This window comes from Rhinatrema bivittatum, chromosome 5 (genome assembly GCF_901001135.1).
Source record: "Rhinatrema bivittatum chromosome 5, aRhiBiv1.1, whole genome shotgun sequence".
NCBI classification, from domain to species: Eukaryota; Metazoa; Chordata; class Amphibia; order Gymnophiona; family Rhinatrematidae; genus Rhinatrema; species Rhinatrema bivittatum.
Genome location: NC_042619.1, coordinates 2,372,622 through 2,390,931, shown reverse-complemented (window position 1 = coordinate 2,390,931; position 18,310 = coordinate 2,372,622). Strand labels below are relative to the sequence as shown.

At 47.5% G+C, this 18,310-nt stretch overlaps 1 protein-coding gene across 1 annotated transcript in view; it reads right to left on the bottom strand.

Annotated features, from left to right (window-relative positions):
* The window catches only part of DNHD1 (dynein heavy chain domain 1), a 792,986-nt gene that overhangs the window by 181,736 nt on the left and 592,940 nt on the right, over nt 1-18,310 (bottom strand). The window contains exon 31 of the mRNA XM_029601740.1: nt 12,871-13,053. Coding sequence (XP_029457600.1) covers nt 12,871-13,053 — 183 coding nt within the window. The remainder of the gene's footprint in view (nt 1-12,870; nt 13,054-18,310) is intronic.

Sequence of the window (18,310 nt, the reverse complement as noted above, 5' to 3'; positions counted from 1 at the left end):
CTGAAGAGTTTGATGTCAGCATCCAGGGCCATGGCCAGGTCCCGCCACGGGCCCTTTAAAAGAACTAGCGATGCGCGTGCGTGCGCCTAGGGAGGGGGACGGCGCCGATGGTGGCATCTCTCTGCGGGCCACGTGGAGAGACCCGACGAGCAAGGACATCTTGGCTGGCAACACTGGGGACCATGGCAGAGCTGGAGGCACCGGAGGCAACCCAAGATCGGAGCTGGTGGCCCACCGCCACCAGTGAAGAGGAACCAGGAGTTGGAGTCCGTGTGAGAAGGTGAGAGGGCCACGCCGTGGGTCTGCCATGGGCAGCACGCATAAAGGAAAATTAGTTCTTACCTGTTAATTTTCGTTCCTGTAGTACCACGGATCAGTCCAGACCATGGGTTGAGCCTCCTGTCCAGCAGATGGAGACAGAGCAAAACTGAAAGGGTATCCTATATCAGGACAGAGCCTACACTGCAGCCCTTCAGTATAACCATTGTCAAAGCAGTACAAAGCATAAGATCAAGCAAGTAACAGGATAACCATTAAAGTTGTTAAAACAATCAAACAGTAGAACAATTGAATGAACTCTGTGACTAATCGCTCTTGCATGACTACCCCAACTCATCGTAAAAGATGCTTCCGGTGCCTGTAACGAGAATCCAAGAGAGCCATGCAGAGACACAAAAAACTGGAATGATCCGTGGTACTACAGGAATGAAAATTAACAACTAAGAACTAATTTTCCTTTCCCTGTACTTACCCGGATCAGTCCAGACCATGGGATGTACCAAAGCTTCCCTACAAAGGGTGGGACCGAGACAGTCCCGCTTGAAGTACCTGCCGACTGAAGGAACCAAACACTGGTGCCTGTATGTCAAGGCAGTAATGACGAGCAAAGGTATGCAGGGATTTCCACGTAGCTGCCCTGCATATCTCCTGCGGAGAGACCGATTTGACTCTCCGCCCAAGACATGGCCTGAGAACGCAAGGAATGAGTTTTCAAGCCCTCAGGAACCGCCTGGCCCTTGCAGGTATAAGCTGAAGCAATCGCCTCCTTCAACCACCGAGCGATCGTAGTCTTAGAAGCTTGGTTGCCCCTATTTGGACCACTCCAGAGAACAAAAAGATGATCCGAGACCCGGAGGTCATTGGTAACCTGAAGGTAACGCAGCAAGACGCGTTTAACATCCAGTCGGTGAAGGTCACTGCCCCCTGTCCCTGCAATATCCGCAGGAGAAAACGCGGGGAGTTCCACCAACTGATTGATATGAAAACAGGAAACAACCTTCGGCAAGAAAGAAGGTACGGTCTTGAGAGAGATGCCTGAATCCGAGAACTGCAGAAAAGGCTCTCTACAGGACAGAGCTTGAAGCTCTGACACCCTCCTGGCGGAGCAAATGGCCACCAGGAAGACAGTCTTGAGCGTCAAGTCCTTGAGAGTAGCCTGATGGAGAGGTTCGAAAGGAGCTGCACAAAGAGCCCGAAGGACCAAATTTAGATTCCACGAAGGACAAGTGGCCCAGACAGGTGGCTTCAGGTGCTTAGCGCCCCGGAGGAAACGAACGACATCTGGGTGAGAAGCCACCACATGACCTTCGATGGTGCCCAGGAGGGAACCGAGGGCGGAAACCTGGATGCGCAACGAGCTGACGGAAAGCCCCTGGGAGAGACCCCGCTGAAGGAAAGTGAGAATCATAGAAACCGAAGGAGAACAAGCCGAGACACCCGATTCCGCACAGGCATTCTCAAACATTTTCCAGACGTGGTCGTAGACTGCTTACGGGCCAGAAGCAGAGTGGAGATATCCTCTTCTTTATACCCCTTTCACCTCAATCTTCACCGTTCAAATGCCATGCCGCTAGACAGAAGCGATCCGCATGGTCAAAATATACGGGACCCTGCCGAAGAAGACGGGGGAGATGCCCGAGGTGAAGAGAACTGTCTGTCGCCAGATTTACCAGATCCACAAACCACGGCCTGCGAGGCCACTCGGGAGCACGAGAATGACCGGTTCCCGGTGAAGCTCTATCCTCCTGAGAATTTTTCCCACCAGTAGCCAAGTCGTAAACACATAGAGGAGAATGTCGGGAGGCCAAGGGAGGGCCAGAGCATCCACTCCCTCCGAGCAATGCTCCCTCCAGCGGCTGAAGAATCTGGGAGCCTTGGCATTGGCCAAAGTTGCCATTAGATCCAGGTGAGGGAGACCCCTCCTGCGAACAATCAGATCCATCGCCTCATCGGACAATTCCCACTCACCGGGATCGAGGCATTGCCAGCTGAGGAAGTCGGCTTGAACATTCTCCTTGCCCGCTATGTGGGAGGCAGCTGGACGATCCAAGTGTCTCTCCACCTAAGCGAAGAGCTTGCTGGCTTCTAGCGCCACCGGACGACTTCGGGTACCCCCCTGTCGATTGATATAGGCCACAGTGGTGGAATTGTCCGAAAGAACGTAGACCGCTTTGCGGCGGATTAGCAGGAGAAAAACCTTGAGAGCCAGGTGCACCGCATTGGCTTCCAGCCGATTGATGTGCCAACGGGACTAGACTGGGGACCAGTGTCCTTGTGCTGTTTGAAATTGACAGACCGCTCCCCACCTGGAGAGACCGGCGTCCGTGGTGACTATGACCCACAAGGGAGTCAGTAGGGGCATCCCCTTCAGGAGGTGTGCCAGCGACAGCCACCATTGTATGTCTGCAATGGTAGAGTTGGAGAGAGGTAGGTTCTCCTGGAACTGCTCGGACACTGGCTGCCAGCGGGATAATAACGCTTTCTGTAATGGATGCATATGCGCAAAAGCCCAGGGGACCAGGTCGATAGTGGAGGCCATGGTCCCCAGAACCTTCAGGTAATCCCACGCTGTGGGAAGCGGCAGGGAAATAAAGTTGCTCACTTGATCGATGAGCTTGAGCACCCTCGCATCTGGGAGAAATACTTTTCCGACCCGAGTATCGAAACGAGCCCCCAGAAATTCCAGGACCTGGGAGGGCTGGAGGTTGCTCTTGGGGAAGTTCATTATCCAGCCGAACGAAGTGAGGAGAGCAAGGACCCTGTCGACTGCTCGACTGCAAAGAGTTGATGACTTGGCCCGCACGAGCCAGTCATCCAGATAAGGGTGGACTAGGATGCCTTCTCGTCTGAGTGCAGCCGCAACTACCACCATGATTTTGGTAAAAGAGCGGGGAGCGGTGGCAAGGCCGAAGGGTACAGCCCGGAACTGGAAGTGTTGGTCCAGGATGCTGAAGCGGAGATACATCTGATGTTCTCGTCGAATCGGTATGTGAAGGTAAGCCTCTGTCAAGTCGAGAGAGGTCAGATATTCGCCTGGACGCACTGTCGCTATCACCGCCCTCAGGGTCTCCATTCAGAAATGGGGTACCCTGAGAGCCCGGTTGACTCGCTTGAAGTCCAGGATTGGACGGAAGGCATTGCCCTTCTTGGGCATGACGAAGTAAATGGAATACTGGCCGGCGCCTTGTTCCTGTACTGGTACTGGGATTATCGCCCCGAGTTCCTGGAGCCTGGCTAGGGTTTGACAAACTGCAGGCCTCTTTAGTCGACCGCAAGGAGAGATGAGATGAAGATCCGATAGGTCCCAGGTAAATTCTAATGTGTAGCTGCTTTCTATCACTTCGAGGACCCACTGATCAGATGTGATTTTGGCCCATTCCTCGCAAAACAGAGAAAGACGCCCACCTAAGTTTCGAGCGAAGGAATGGACTGGCCGGATCTCATTGGGGAGCGGACTTGGTGGCTGGGTGTTGCTGACTACCATCTCGGAAGGCACGGCGGCCCTGAAAGGAATGAGACCATGACTGTGACCTGGAGGTGCCTCCTCTGGGATAGGAACTGCGTGTCCTGTTGTTGTACCGGCATTGTCCCCGGAAGCGGGTACGCATCGGGAATAAAGACTTGGACTGTTTAGGACGGTCCTTCGGCAGCTTATGGACCTTGTTTTCACCCAAGAATTTAATAAGCTGCTCCAGGTTCTCTCCAAAAAGCCACTTGCTCTTAAAAGGAAGTGTGCCCAGCTGAGCCTTGGAGGAAGAGTCCACGGACCAGTTGCACAGCCAGAGGAGACGTCTGGCCGAAACTGCAGAAACCATTGCCTTGGCCTGTACACGAAGCAAGTCATACAGGGCATCCGCGCCATATGCAATGGTGCCTTCTAAGCGTTCCACCTGCTCTGCCTCTGCAGACGGGAGGTCCTGGGTACTGAGTAATTGCTGAACCCACCTAAGGCTTGCCCGCTGCATGAGACTGCTGCAGATTGTCACCCGGACCCCTAAAGCTAAGTCCTCGAAGAGCCGCTTATGAAAAAACTTGAGCTTGCGGTCCTGAACATCCTTCAACGCTGTAGCACCCACGACTGGGATCGTGGTATGCTTGGTGACCGCAGAGACAGAAGAATCCACTTTGGGAATATTCAGCATGTCCAGGCAATCTTCTGGGAGCGGGTAGAGCTTATTCATAGCTCTCCTGACCCGGAGACCTGCCTCAGGAGCTTCACATTCCCATAAGAGAAGTAATTTATGCATGGGATGGAAGGGAATCATGTGCGGAAGCGCCCTAAGTCCTGCCAGGACCGGGTCCGCGTTTGCCGGCATTGGGGCTATCACTGTATCTTCCGGGGGAGCATCGATCCCCAATTCCTGAAGAATAAAGGAACATTGCAGGAACAAACATCAGGAAGATCAGGTACATAAGGACCTCTAGCCATCGAGGACGTCAGGCCTTCTGGAACATCAGGAGGGCAGAGATGGAGGACGTCAGGCTCAGGAAAGGAATCCAACTGGCAGAGGCTCCAGTGACCGGAAACAGGAACCGATGGAAGGGATTTACCCTCAGGGTGGCCATCTGGAGGACTCAGGAAGCTGGAACATTGCAGGAACAGACATCAGGAAAATCAGGTACATAAGGCCCTCTAGCCATCGAGGACGTCAGGCCCTCTGGAACATCAGGAGGGCAGAGACGGAGAACGTCAGGAACATCAGGAGGGCAGAGACGGAGGACGTCAGGAACATCAGGACATCAGAGACCAGGATCAGGAACAGCAGAGACGAAACGAAGAGGGATCCCTTGGAATACTGGAACACCAAGCAAGAGCAGGAACATGCGAAGGCAAAGCTGAGTGGAAGTTGAAGTCCTTTTATAGGGCTGAAGACAGGCAACTCCCTGGGAGGAGTTTGGATGGGCCACACCTAGCTGGCCCTATAACTGAGGAGAAGTGCTGCGGGCCGGCCTCTAGGGAGAAGGGCGTGGCCCAAACCAGGAAATCCATGCAGACTCAAGCAAGCCTCAGGCAGGCCCCAAGGACATCGAAGGCCTCCCAGGCCCTGGAGCAAATCCTGGATAGTTCGTAGGCGAGACCCCGGCTTCGGAGCGGCCTCCAGGAAAGAGGTGAGAAGCCTCCTGTAGCACAGCTACAGGAGGATTCATAACAAGGGCAAGCTAACAGGGAACCTCAGGGTGAGCTGTCGCATCTGCTGGAGACAGGCAAATACTGAAGGGCTGCAGGGTAGGCTCTGTCCTGATATAGGATACTAGGGATGTGAATCGGGCTTCGGACGATTGAAAATATCGTCGATATTTTCAAAATCATGAGAAATCGGGGGCTCCCCAAAAATGATAGGAAAACCCCACGATATTGTTCGTGGGGGTTCTCTTATCGTTTTGGGGGAGGGCGGGAAAAACGGCACACAAAAATAACCCCTAAACCCACCCCAACCCTTTAAAACTAATCCCTTAGCTTCCCCCACCCTCCCGACCCCCCAAAAAAACTTTTTACAGGTACCTGGTGGTCCAGTGGGGGTCCTGGGAGCGATCTCCCGCTCCCGGGCTGTAGGCTGCCACTAATCAAAATGGTGCCGATGGCCCTTTGCCCTTACCATGTGACAGGATATCCGTGCCATTGGCCGGCCCCTGTCACATGGTAGGAACACTGGATGGCCCACGCCATTTTAGTAGAGGAGAACACATCACACCTATCCTAAAAAACCTACATTGGCTCCCTATCAAATCTAGAATTTTTTTTTTTAAATTTAATATTTATTGAATTAAAACATTAACAAAAGAAAATGATATATAACAGGAATACAAGTAATATCTAAAGAGTTATTCCTTTACATAATTTTTCAATAGTTACAGTCCACGTCTAGGAAGTGAAGAAAAATATTGCTCACAATGCGTCTTTCTTTCTTTTACAACCTTTTCCCTTACAACCAATTTAAGATTTATCCCTGAGAAAACGTTCCAAGTATGCTGGATCCAGAAAAACAAATTTATTATTTTGAAACATTATTTGACATTTGCAAGGAAATTGTAAGAAGAAGCTGGCCCCTATATCCAGGGCCTGCTTCTTCATAGACAAAAATTGTTTCCTTCGAGCTTGTGTGGCTTGGGAAACATCTGGAAAGACTTGTATCTTTTGTCCACAGAAATTATAATCCTTATTTTGAAAATATTTTGTAAAGAACAAGTCTTTCTCTTTTTTCAGAGAAAAGGAAATTAGTCCTATTATCTAATTCCTCAAATTTTGCTCTTGTTTCTACAGAGAAGGCATGCATATTAGATATGGATCTAGACATTTTCTTATCTATTTTTACAGATAATTTCCAAACATCTAATAACGTTACATTTTCAGGCTCTTCATTATACTCCTCTTCTCAATTTCCAACATCAGGAATTAATGATGGTAACTGGACTTTAATTCTACTAGCAGCAGCCTCGCTACCCAATGATGTTATTTGGAAACGTGTATCCTCCTCTGGAGTACCCACATTTCATTTAAACTTGGGGATATTACTCCCAGAAGGTCCTACTACCACGTCAGCTATCTGTATACCTTCCAATACTGGCTGTAGAGGTGGTTGTGTGGACCTAGGGCTGAGGGTTACTTCCAGAATGGAATTCCCCTCCGTATTCCCCCTATCGGTGGACTCTGACATATGTACTATGTGTGAGTCCATCGGTCCAATTTTTCTAGACAAAGGAACTGTTGGAGAGGAGGTATAATTTTTACTTTTTCTTTTCTTGCCCATAATTTTCTTACCTAGGGGCGCGCCCCTTTGGCACGCGGCTTCGGCTGCGCGCCGGCAGCTGTGCGCCGCAGGGCCCTTATTTTATGCTGTCCCGGGGATCCTGCTGATGATGTCACTCCGGGTCCGCCCACTCGATCCGGGCCTCCCCTCTCCGAGCCCAGGAAAAGTTCTTTTCTTTCTCAAATTGCCTCGAACAGGCAAAACTGGACTTGGGCAGCTTCCCACACTTGAGCCTCTTTCTCTCCTCTCCTCAGTTCAAAATGTGGCAGGGCCCTTATTTTATGCTGTCCCAGGGCTCCTGCTGATGCTGTCACTCCGGGTCCGCCCACTCGATCCGGGCCTCCCCTCTCCGAGCCCAGGAAAAGTTCTTTTCTTTCTCAAATTGCTTCGAACAGGCAAACTGGACTCGGGCAGCTTCCCACACTTGAGCCTCTCTCTCTCCTCTCTCTCCTCACCTCCCAAATCTAGAATCTTGTTCAAAGTTCTAACCATAACCCACAAGACCATTCACTCCCAAACTTTGCTAGATCTAAACTGCCCACTTCGTCATGCATCATCCAGACCAATCAGAACCAGCTACTTAGGCACCCTCTACGCACCTCCAGCTAAGTCACTGCTTAAGAAACGTGCTTTCTCGACTGCTGGTCCCACTCACTGGAATGCCCTCCCCACGGACCTTCGTCTAGAAACTTGTAGTCGAATGTTCAAAAAGAAGCTTAAAACTTGGCTTTTCTCAAATGCCTTCACTTAAAGGTTTCAATAACCCCATCACCTCAACTTGATCAGACCACTCTCTCCCACCCTTAACCACTTCATACTAGCTTTCTCCCAGGGCCTTGATGCAGGGTTAGATTCACTCATTTCATGTCCAATACGCGAGATGTTTGATGCTATAACTTTATAATTTTTCTCACAATTCGCCTTGTTAGATGTGCTATCTGTTCCTCTCATGCTCACTAAGTCTGATGTAAATCTTAGTTTTTTTGGTTAACTATAATTATCTTTAATTGTTTATTACCTGTAATAGATGTAAGACAAGTTCCATGCTTTATCTATAATCTATACAAAGTTCTAATCTATACAAAGTTATAATCTATACAAAGTTGTTATTTGTACCCACATGTTCGATGTAATTTCCAACTTTGTTTTCTGTAAACTGACGCGATATGTACTAGTACATGAACATCGGTATATAAAAGCCTTTAAATAAATAAATAAAAATAAATAAATAAGTCAAGAGAACTTAGCACAAACCTCCAAAACCTCAAAATGAACTGAACTCCACAGTTGCTCACTATGTGTTCTGGTAAGCCATGCAACCAGAAGATTTCCTTGAAAAAGTGATGTACAAAGTCGGCTGCTGAGGGCACAGAAGGCAAGGGGATGAAATGTGCCATCTTTGAGAAGCAATCCACAACTATCCAAATTACTGTACAGACCTCTAATGGGAGAAAGTAATGAAGTTGGTGGACACGTGAGTCCAAGGTTTTTTCGGGATTGGCAGAGGTTGAAGAAGACTCCAAGGGCATTGATGAGATAGCTTGTTGCAGGCATAATTAGGGCATGAGTCCACATATTCCCAGATGTCTTGGATCATCCAGGGCCACTAGTACTGAAGGGAGATCAGCTCTATTGTCTTTCAGATGTCCTGATGTCCACCCAATTTGGAGTCATGGCCCCACTGGAGAAAGTTCTCTCTGAGGTATGTGGGTACCATTGTCTTGCCAACTGAAATGGAGAAGGAAATATTGGCAAGAACCTTGGCCAGCTCCAAAATGAAGTGTAGTTCTTTGGTAGTGTCAGCAGAATCGAATGAGTGGGACAAGGCATCTGCTCTGGCGTTTTTCACAGCAGGATGGAAGATTATGTGAAAACAGGACCAACAAGGCTGGGGGGAGATTGAGTCTCTTAGCCTCCTGTAGATAAAGAAGATTTTTATGATCAGTAGTAGTAGTAATGGGATGTCTGGCCCCTCTAGGAGATGTTGCCACTCCTCGAGAATGAGCTTAATTCTTTTCTGCAGAGGAAAATTTCCAGGAACAGAAGGAACAAGGATGAAGTTTTCCAACTGGGGCTGCTTGAGAAAGGACAACTCCTGCTCTGACAAAGGAGGCATCCACCTCAAGAAAGAATGCCCAGACTGGCTCTGGATGTTGTATGAAGGATGCAGACACGAAGGTCTCTCTGAGTTGTTCAAATGCCCAAATGGCATCCTCGGGCCAATCTTTAGAATTAGCACCTTTGCAGGTTAGGGATGTAAGTGGTGCAGTAAGTGAATTGTAGTAGGGGATAAATTGGCGGTAATAGTTTGTGAATCCCAAGAAGTGAAGTGCTTTGAGTCCTACCAGATGGGGCCATTCCCTGATAGCTGAGAGTTTAGCAGCATCCATCTTCAAACCTTGTGTGGAGATGATATATTCTAAGAAGGATAATTCTGACTGTTCGAAGGAACATTTTTCCAATTTTGCATAAAGCCTGTTTTCACAAAGATGGAGGACCGTTCTGATCTGTAACCGGTATTGGGGAAATGTCTGGAAGATTAGAATATTGTCAAAGTATACCAGGACACACATATGCAGGAAATCCCTGAAGAGTTTGTTTATGAAATTTTGAAACACTGCTGGAGCACTGGACAGCCCAAAGGGCATGACAAGATATTTGTAATATCTGCTCTCGTATTAAATGTGGTCTTCCACTCATTCCCCAGTCTGATTCTTATCAGGTTATAGGCTCCCGGAAGATCCAGCTTAGTGAAAATCGTATCCCCCTGGAGCTGGTTGAAGAACTCAGAGATAAGGGGTAATGGATATTTGTTCTTAATGGTAATGGCATTCAGGCTATGGTAGTCAATAGAGGATTTAAAGAACCTGTCTTTTTTGACAACAAAGAAGCATCTGGCTCTTGCAAGCAACAAAGAGGGGTGAATGAAACCCCTCTCTAGGTTTTCTTTTCGTAGTGTATTGTGACATGGCCTGAGTAGCCAAAGGATTACACTCTTTGGTAGGGACCAAAAGAAGGTGCTGGAACACAGGAGGCAAGCCTGGTGCAGTGTGGGATTGGCTTCACTCACGAGACCTCTCCTGGAAAAGGATGTAGATCTGAGTGCAGAGGGTAATCAGTGCATCTAGAGATGTGGGAATTGCCCACCCAACAAGTTCATCTTTGATCTGGGTGGCTAAGCCTTGCCAGAATATCACTGTTAGACTTTCTTCATTCCAGTGAAGTTCTGCTGCCAGAGTCTGGACCTGAATTCCCTACTGGCCCACCATTTCAAACTCTAGCAGAGATGCAAAAGAATGATTACAGCAGAAGAGAGCGGCCTGATTCCGTGAAAACTCTATAGAAATAAACCAGAAACTCAGCGAGGTTGTTTAGATCATAATCATAGTGGGGATGTCCAGGCCAAGGCCTGTCCAGTGAGGAGGGAGATAATGTAGGCCACTCTTGCCCTATTCTGAGGGGAAGCTTGCTGCTTGTAATTGAAAAACAATCTGACACTGGTTCAGGAACCCCCTGTAGAACTTGTGCTTCCTATCGTAATGGGGGGTAAGTGAAAGACAAATGCCAGATGCCCCAGATGGAGATTGCTGCAGTGGAAGTCAGCATGACAACCGGTGGCTGAGGGCTATTCTCTGCAACTGAATGGAGTCCATGTGTTGGCACAGACCCTATGAGAAGCTGGACTTATAAGGCCAGTCCTTGCAGAAGACGAAGCACTGGTGAATCAGCGGAGCTCTTGGCCTCACGACATGAGGTAGTGAACCTTTGCTCCAGCCTTAATGGGTAGAAGCTGTTGTGCATGGGACTAGATTTTCTGTCTAGCCAATCGCCTCCCCCTTGGGTTGAGCCCACAGATTCTGGTGGCCAGCAGGACTTTCCTGGCCTGATGCAAAGATGATGGCAATAGGCTGGCTCATGGCCAGGTTGAGGTGGAGGCAGAGGCAGGCAGTGAAGACAGAAGTTGAGGTACCAACCAAGTTCAGGGCTGGCTGAGAGCAAACAAACTTGAGGTCCAATCTGAGATCAAAGCAGACAGAAGGCAATGTGAAGTCCAGATATAATCCAAGGTGAAGGCAGGCAGCAGGCAAGGTGCAGTCCAGGTCCAATCTGAGGTCAAGGCAGGTCAGAGGCAAGATGAAGTCCAGGTCTGGTCCAAGGTTAACACTGAGAGTCAAGTCACAAGAACACAGACCACGAGAAAGGCAGGAATGAGGCAGGATGTGGGAGACAGAAGATGGAACCAGGAGCAAGACTAGACAGAGACAAACTGGGGCCAGGCAGGAACATTCAGGAATAGAAGCAGGAATAAGGCAGGAACGCTGAAGGAACTAGTACTGCTGGAACACAGGAGACCTGTTGCAAAAGCATCTGAGAAGGGAAGAGCTGGTGTTTAAATCCCATCATCATCATCATCATCCCAATGACATCATCCGACAGCGCTGCAGTGAGTTTTCTCACCACAGAACCTTTAAGAGGCAGCAGTGCGCATGCACCTAGGGAGGCCATGCTGCGTCAGCATCAGGAAGCATCTGGAGGGTGAGTGAGGCTGGCTGCAGCCCAATATTACAGTACCCAAGATTTAAAGTTATTGAACACTCTGGCAAAACAGACAAAGCAAACATTCAGTCACTCTACTATTCGGTCTCACCCTAAACACTACGACTAGTCCTTAGTTACCAGAATCTTATATTATATTATCTTCCCTACACTGCAAGGACATGCTTGTTTACTGTCTGAGTCTACCCTGAGTTGTAGGGGGTATGAGTTCTCCTCTTCCCAGGGCTTATCTGAACATGCCTAGGTGCACCTCAATCACATATACTCATTCCACGTCTACCAAGGGAGTCTGCTCAGGACCACAGAAGTAAGTTGTGCCACAAAATTACCTGTCCTGTGTCTTTGAGGTTTAATTCAAAATGTCCAAACTAAAATTCCTAAACTTTAGAAGTCAAATTTTCCTTTCAGCTGTTAGTATTTTGTCAAATACCCAAATCATGTGAATTTCTTTGAGCATAAACAGGGGAAGAACAGGAGAAAGGAAAATTCCATTACTTAATAGCCACAGCGCCTCACATGGGGAATAAAATGAAGAGGCACTAGAAAACACTAAATACCAACAGTCAGCAAGAGAAAAATCTTTATTATTTATTTATTTATTTAAAGGCTTTTATATACCGGAGTTCATGCACTAGTGCATACCACTTCGGTTTACACGGAACAAGGAACAGAAAATTACATCAAACAGATTGAACAATTAAACAAATATACAATTACATCCAACAATTGGGTATAAATATTTGTAAGATGTCTTAGATGCAGTGCAGCTTACCAAGCAATGCAGAGTAAATGCTCAGCTCAGAGTTCCTGAGCCATCACAGTTAAATACATCGCTTCCCCTAAACCTATACACCAACAGCTTACTTTGTTTATTTGCTTAACATTTTACAATTGGTTGATATTATTATTTTATCCCATATATAATAAGACTGCATTCTTTTAAGTCATAGGATTTTTTGTAAGTTGAGCCCAGAAAGCAGAAACAAACTTAAGGCTAACCTTTAACATACTTTTGTCTTCTGGTTAACCTTTGGTATACTTTTAGCATTTCAAAAGCCTCATCTAGTTCCACAAGTCTGATCAGTTTAATCTTATTATGTAGTTATTATTTTCTGTTTTTTTTTCACTGCCTCGAAGCAACCTTAGAGGGATTTTGGAGAGGCACTTTGAATCTTGGAGAATCTGCAAGGAAACATTCAGAGCCTACATAGAATCCCAGGAAACTCATAAGAGTACACACAAAGTCCTATAGCAAATTATAGACAAAATATGAATGATCACTTGCCTGGTAGAAATTATCTTGTCCAATGAGCTGCTTGGCATTCTCCCAACCACTGTTTCTCCCAAACATCATGCATAGGGTGTCAGTTACCAGGACAACAAGTGGAGGAGGAACTCGGTAGCTGCGGAGTTCTTCAATATCATAAACTTGCAATGTACCTGCCTCCTCCAAAAACTCCAGAGAAATCTGCAAGATCAGTGTGAGAGAAGGAGGAGAAAGGAGATGTGAGAGAGGGAGGGCATACGTTCTGGCAATAGGAAATAAGCTCTGTGGACAAGAAAGGAAATCTCAGAGAGGAAAGAGTTGAGTTCTGGCAGGAGGAAATTAGTATGTGAGAGAAGGGAGCACCTACATAGTACAGGAGTACAACATAGAACCGAACATCCTGGAAACTCAAGTGCCTCTGTCCTTCTCCAGCACTCGCTAGGTGACCTGAAGCAAGGCACAAAGTACTGAAACCTTACACTAGAAGCTCCCTGTGACACTTTACTTATACAGCACTGTGTCCTCTGATGGTCCTCAATAAAAATTCTGTCACTGTAAGCAGGCCAAAGGGTGAAGAGGCCAATCAAAAAAATAAGATTATGTAAATAGAATGGCATGAGAGGAAGAACGGGAGGTTGTGCTGTAAGCAGAAGGCTGCACTGACAGTGACTGTGATAGGACGATTCTGTCTCTGGGATTTGCTTAGTCTGTGCTATAAGCAGGAGATTGCACTGACAGTGACTGCTGGTAGAAGGAGGATTGTTTCTCTGGGATTTGCTTAGTCTGTGCTATAAGCAGGAGGTTGCACTGACAGTGACTGCTGGTAGAAGGATTGTGTCTCTGGGATTTGCTTAGTCTGTGCTATAAGCAGGAGGTTGCACTGACAGTGACTGCTGGTAGAAGGAAGAATGTGTCTCTGGGATTTGCTTATTCTGTGCTATAAACAGGAGTTTGCACTGACAGTGACTGCTGGTAGAAGGAGGATTGTGACTCTGGGATTTGCTTAGTCTGTGCTATAAGCAGGAGGTTGCACTGACAGTGACTGTGATAGAAGGAGGATTGTGTCTCTGGGATTTGCTTAGTATGTGCTATATGCAGGGGATTGCACTGACAGTGACTGCTGGTAGAAGGAGGATTGTGTCTCTGGGATTTGCTTAGTCTGTGCTATAATCAGGAGTTTGCACTGACAGTGACTGCTGGTAGAAGGAGGATTGTGTCTCTGGGATTTGCTTAGTCTGTGCTATAAGCAGGAGGTTGCACTGACAGTGACTGTGATAGGATGATTCTGTCTCTGGGATTTGCTTAGTCTGTGCTATATGCAGGGGGTTGCACAGACAGTGACTGCTGGTAGAAGGAGGATTGTGTCTCTGGGATTTGCTTAGTCTGTGCTATATGCAGGGGGTTGCACGGACAGTGACTGCTGCTAGAAGTGGGATTACTTAATCTGTGCTATATACGCAGGAGTTTGAACTTGCAGTAACTTACCCAGATCAGCCAGCAGAGGAGACAGAGAACATTTCACTGACACTGTATATAACCCAGTGTGCCACCTGCAGGCCCTCAGTATTTCTCTGTCTCCAGCAGATGGTAGATAGTGCAAAACCTGCAGTCTGGAGAGAGAAAAGAAAATATTTGAAAGAATTTAAAGGATGATTTTTACATCCTCCCTGGGGGTTGTGAGAGCCTGGTGGGACCACACCCCCCCTTGTTTGAGGTAGACGAGCAGGGGGTTGGTTATCCTTCTGATAGCTCGGTCCAGAGGTCCATGGGATGGGCATTTGGTGGTCTAGATCCTCATCCTCCATGAGCTAGTGGAGAGACCAACTGACAGCTCTGCAGGGAATTATTTCCTTTGTTTTTCTGCCTTTGGCTGGTGGTAGGTCTTTAAAGTTATTTGAAAAAAAAAAAAAAGAGCCTTTGTCTGTTTCCTTGGCTTGTGTGAGTTGGAGGTTTGGTCGGTCGGTGGCGGCAGTAATCGCGGGTGCAGGGCTGGTGTCCGGTGGTTATACCTTAATGCAAGTAAGTTCCTGGGGCAGTAGTGCTTGGTGTTTAGGCGCGTGGCTCCAGTCCACTTGTTATGGCGCCCGGCATTTAATGCCACTCTTGTGGTGGATCATGTGCAAGACTTAACAGGGATGGCTTATGCTCCAGGTACGTGGCAGTTGGAGAAGGCACATTGGGAGTGCCTCCTTCTTGATCAAAGTAGGCCATGGCTTCTCAGGGGCCTAAGTGTGCAATGTGCACTGGCCTTTTCCGCGTGGGAATGTCTGCCATTTTGTGTCTTGCAGCAGGGCTGTCAATGGAAGCGGGAGAGGTAGGGAGTTCTCCTCCTACACTTTCTCCAGCTTGGACTGGCAATGTGGAAGACCAGGGAGATTCTGAAATACAGGATTTTCCTCTGAATCTGGGTAATTTTGATGTTGAGGATTCTCCCCTTGATCGGGACTTCAAGGAGTTCCAGCCTTTTTCAACTGCGTTATTCTCCTGATGTTCAAGGTTTATTTGGCCAGGAAAACTGCAGGAGATTGCAAGGCCAGGTTGGGGGGAGTCTGGATCTCAGACCACGGCAGAAAGGTTGGTTCCTTCCAAAATAGAAGCTTACAGAGGGTGTTCGATGGGCTTTGGGCTTTTTTTCGTGATCTGGTGATACGTGTCAGGACACTGACAATTCCAAGGAATCTGATGCAGCTCCAGGGGCGTCCCCAGGTACAGGTGCTTTACCGGATGCCCCTGATATGGAGGCTATGGATGAAGAGGTCCCCGGGCTGAGGGAGATGATCCTAAAGTGGTGTGGCTCTTCTTCAGAAAGGAGCTGTGGCCTTTAATTCCACAGGTAATCCAAGAACTGGGAATCAAGATGTCATAGGAGTCTGACAATGTTCAGGAGGATTTTCTAAGTCAGAAGATCTTAGACCCCAGAAAGTGGGAGCTCTCAGAGTTGGCAATGCATCTTATTCGTGAGATGGGGCTCACCTTATATGGACCTAGTGGCAACTAGACAAAATGCCAAGGGGTTTCATTTTCACAGTTGGCAAAGAGAACACAGGGCAGAGGGCATAGATGCTCTGGTTCTGCCATGGCCTCGAGGTGCTCTGCTTTGTTTTTTCTCAATGGCCTCTGGTGAGCAAGGTGATATGACAGATAGAGAAACATCCAAGTGAAGTGATTCTGGTGTCTCTTGAATGGCCATTCCTTCCAAGGTTTGCAGATCTCATCAACATGGCCAAAGACAGACTGCAGAGGTTCGACGATATCTTGAATCTTCTCCACCAGGGCCCAATTTTTTCAGACCAGGCGGCCCGCTTTTGTTTCGCAGCCTGGCTGTTGAAAGGGACAGCTGAGAAGGAAGGATATCTCGAACCTGTTATTACCACCTTGTTGCAGGCCAGATGATCTTCCACATCTTTAGCGTATGGGCGGGTTTGGAAAGTTTTCGAGTATTGCTAATGGGGTGCCATCTCTTTAAGCTACTGTATCACATATTTTATCTTTTTTTCAGGAGGGTTTGGTCAAGGGTTTGGCCTTTAACTTTCTTAGGGTACAGGTGGGAGCTTTGACCTGTCTCTGAGGTCAGGTACAGGGTTAGTCTCTGTCTGCGCATCCGGATGTCATCTGTTTTCTTCAGGGAGTGAGGAATTTGTGGCTTCCAGTGAAGAAGACCTGTCTATCTTGGAATCTTAATCTTGTGCTTAGGGGTTTGTGTGAAGCTCCATTGAAACCACTAAAGAGGGCAACCTTAATGGACTTGACTCTCAAGTTGGTTTGCTGGTGGCTATTTGTTCATCCAGGATGATTTTAGAGCTCCAGGATTTGTCACACCGAGTCCATTTCTGCAGATTTCAAAATCAGTGGTGTCATTGCGAACGGTACCCACCTTTCTGCCTAAGATAGTTTCAGTGTTCCATGTTAATCAGACTTTGGAACTTTCCAGATCTGGATTCCTCCATGTTTCATGCAAGAGATCTTAGGCTCTTGGATGTGAGGCATGCACTGTTGAGGTAATTGAAAGTTACTAATGAGTTTCATGGATAGGATCACTTTCTGTTTTGTGGAATGGTCCAAAGAGGGAGTGTCAAGCTTTTAAAGCTACAATTGTGCGTTGGCTTAAAGAGGCAATTGGTCCCACATTTATACCTAAGGGTTGAACGGTACCTGAGGACATGAGAGCTTACTCGACACGTTCTCAGGTGACTTCTTGGGCTGAGGCTCAGCAGGTATCTTCGCAGGAGATTTACAGGGCAGTGTCTTGGAAGTCATTGTACACTTTCGTCAGACAGTATCACTTGGATGTTAGGGTTCCAATTCCCATGGACTTTGGTGACAGATCTCCAGGTCCCACCGAGTTTAGGGGTGCTTAGATACATCCCAGAAGTCTGGACTGATCTGAGTATGTATTGGAAAGGAAAACTGGTTCTTGACTGCTAATTTTCATTCCTGTAGTATCACAGATCAGTCCAGAGACCTGCCCGTTGAAGGTGGGAAAGTCGCCTGCTCGCTCTGATGATTTGTATGTAATGCAAAGTTGTTAGTGGTTCTCCATGCTGCTTGTTTACCTTAATTTCTGGGTCAGAGTTTTCCTGTTGATTGCAGTGTCACTATTCTTCTGTTCATTGGGGTGAGTTTGCTGTTAACGTTTTGGGGTTTTATCAACTTGGCTTGGGTACAGGTCAATACAGAAGGACTGCAGTTGGCACACTGGGTTATGTACTGTGTCAGTGAAACTTTTTGTCTCCATCTGCTGGCAGGTACGCAAAACCCAGGAGACTGGACTGATCTGTGGTACTACAGGAACAAATATTACAGGTAAGAACCAATTTTCTTGTAGCAGTGGGATTGGTTTCTGGGCTTTATTTAACCAGTGCTATAAGGAGGTTGCACTGACAGCAATTGGTGGGAGCTTAGGGCATTTGCTCATATTCTATTTCATGCACACTACCCCATGAGGCATTGGGTCTTCCCTTAATCCAACTTTTCTGGAGATTCTCTTTTTTTTCCCGTGTATACTAATTCCCTTGGTACTCTGATTCCTTACCATTTTTATGCTGATAACTAACATCTATCTTTCTACAGAAGAAATCCAGTGCCGGATCAGTGTCTGCTTGTCTGATACTGCTATCTGGATGCCCCGCCACCTTGAACTCAACATGGCCATGATGGAGCTCCTTATCTTTCCCCACTAGCCCAACTCCCCTCTTCCTCCTTTCTCTGTTTCTGTGGATAACATGGTTGTCATCCCAGGCCCCTCAGCCCATAAACTAGGAGTCCTCTTCAACTCCTCTCTCTCCTTCTCCATGCATATCCAAATACTGCTAAAGTGTGCTGTTTCTTTTTCTGTAACAGTGCCAAAATCTGTCCCATACTTTCTGAACCCTTTTATCCACTGTCTCACCAACTCTTGCTGAGACTGCTGAAACCTGCTCCTCACAGGTCTCCCAGTGATCCATCTCTCTCCCTGCAA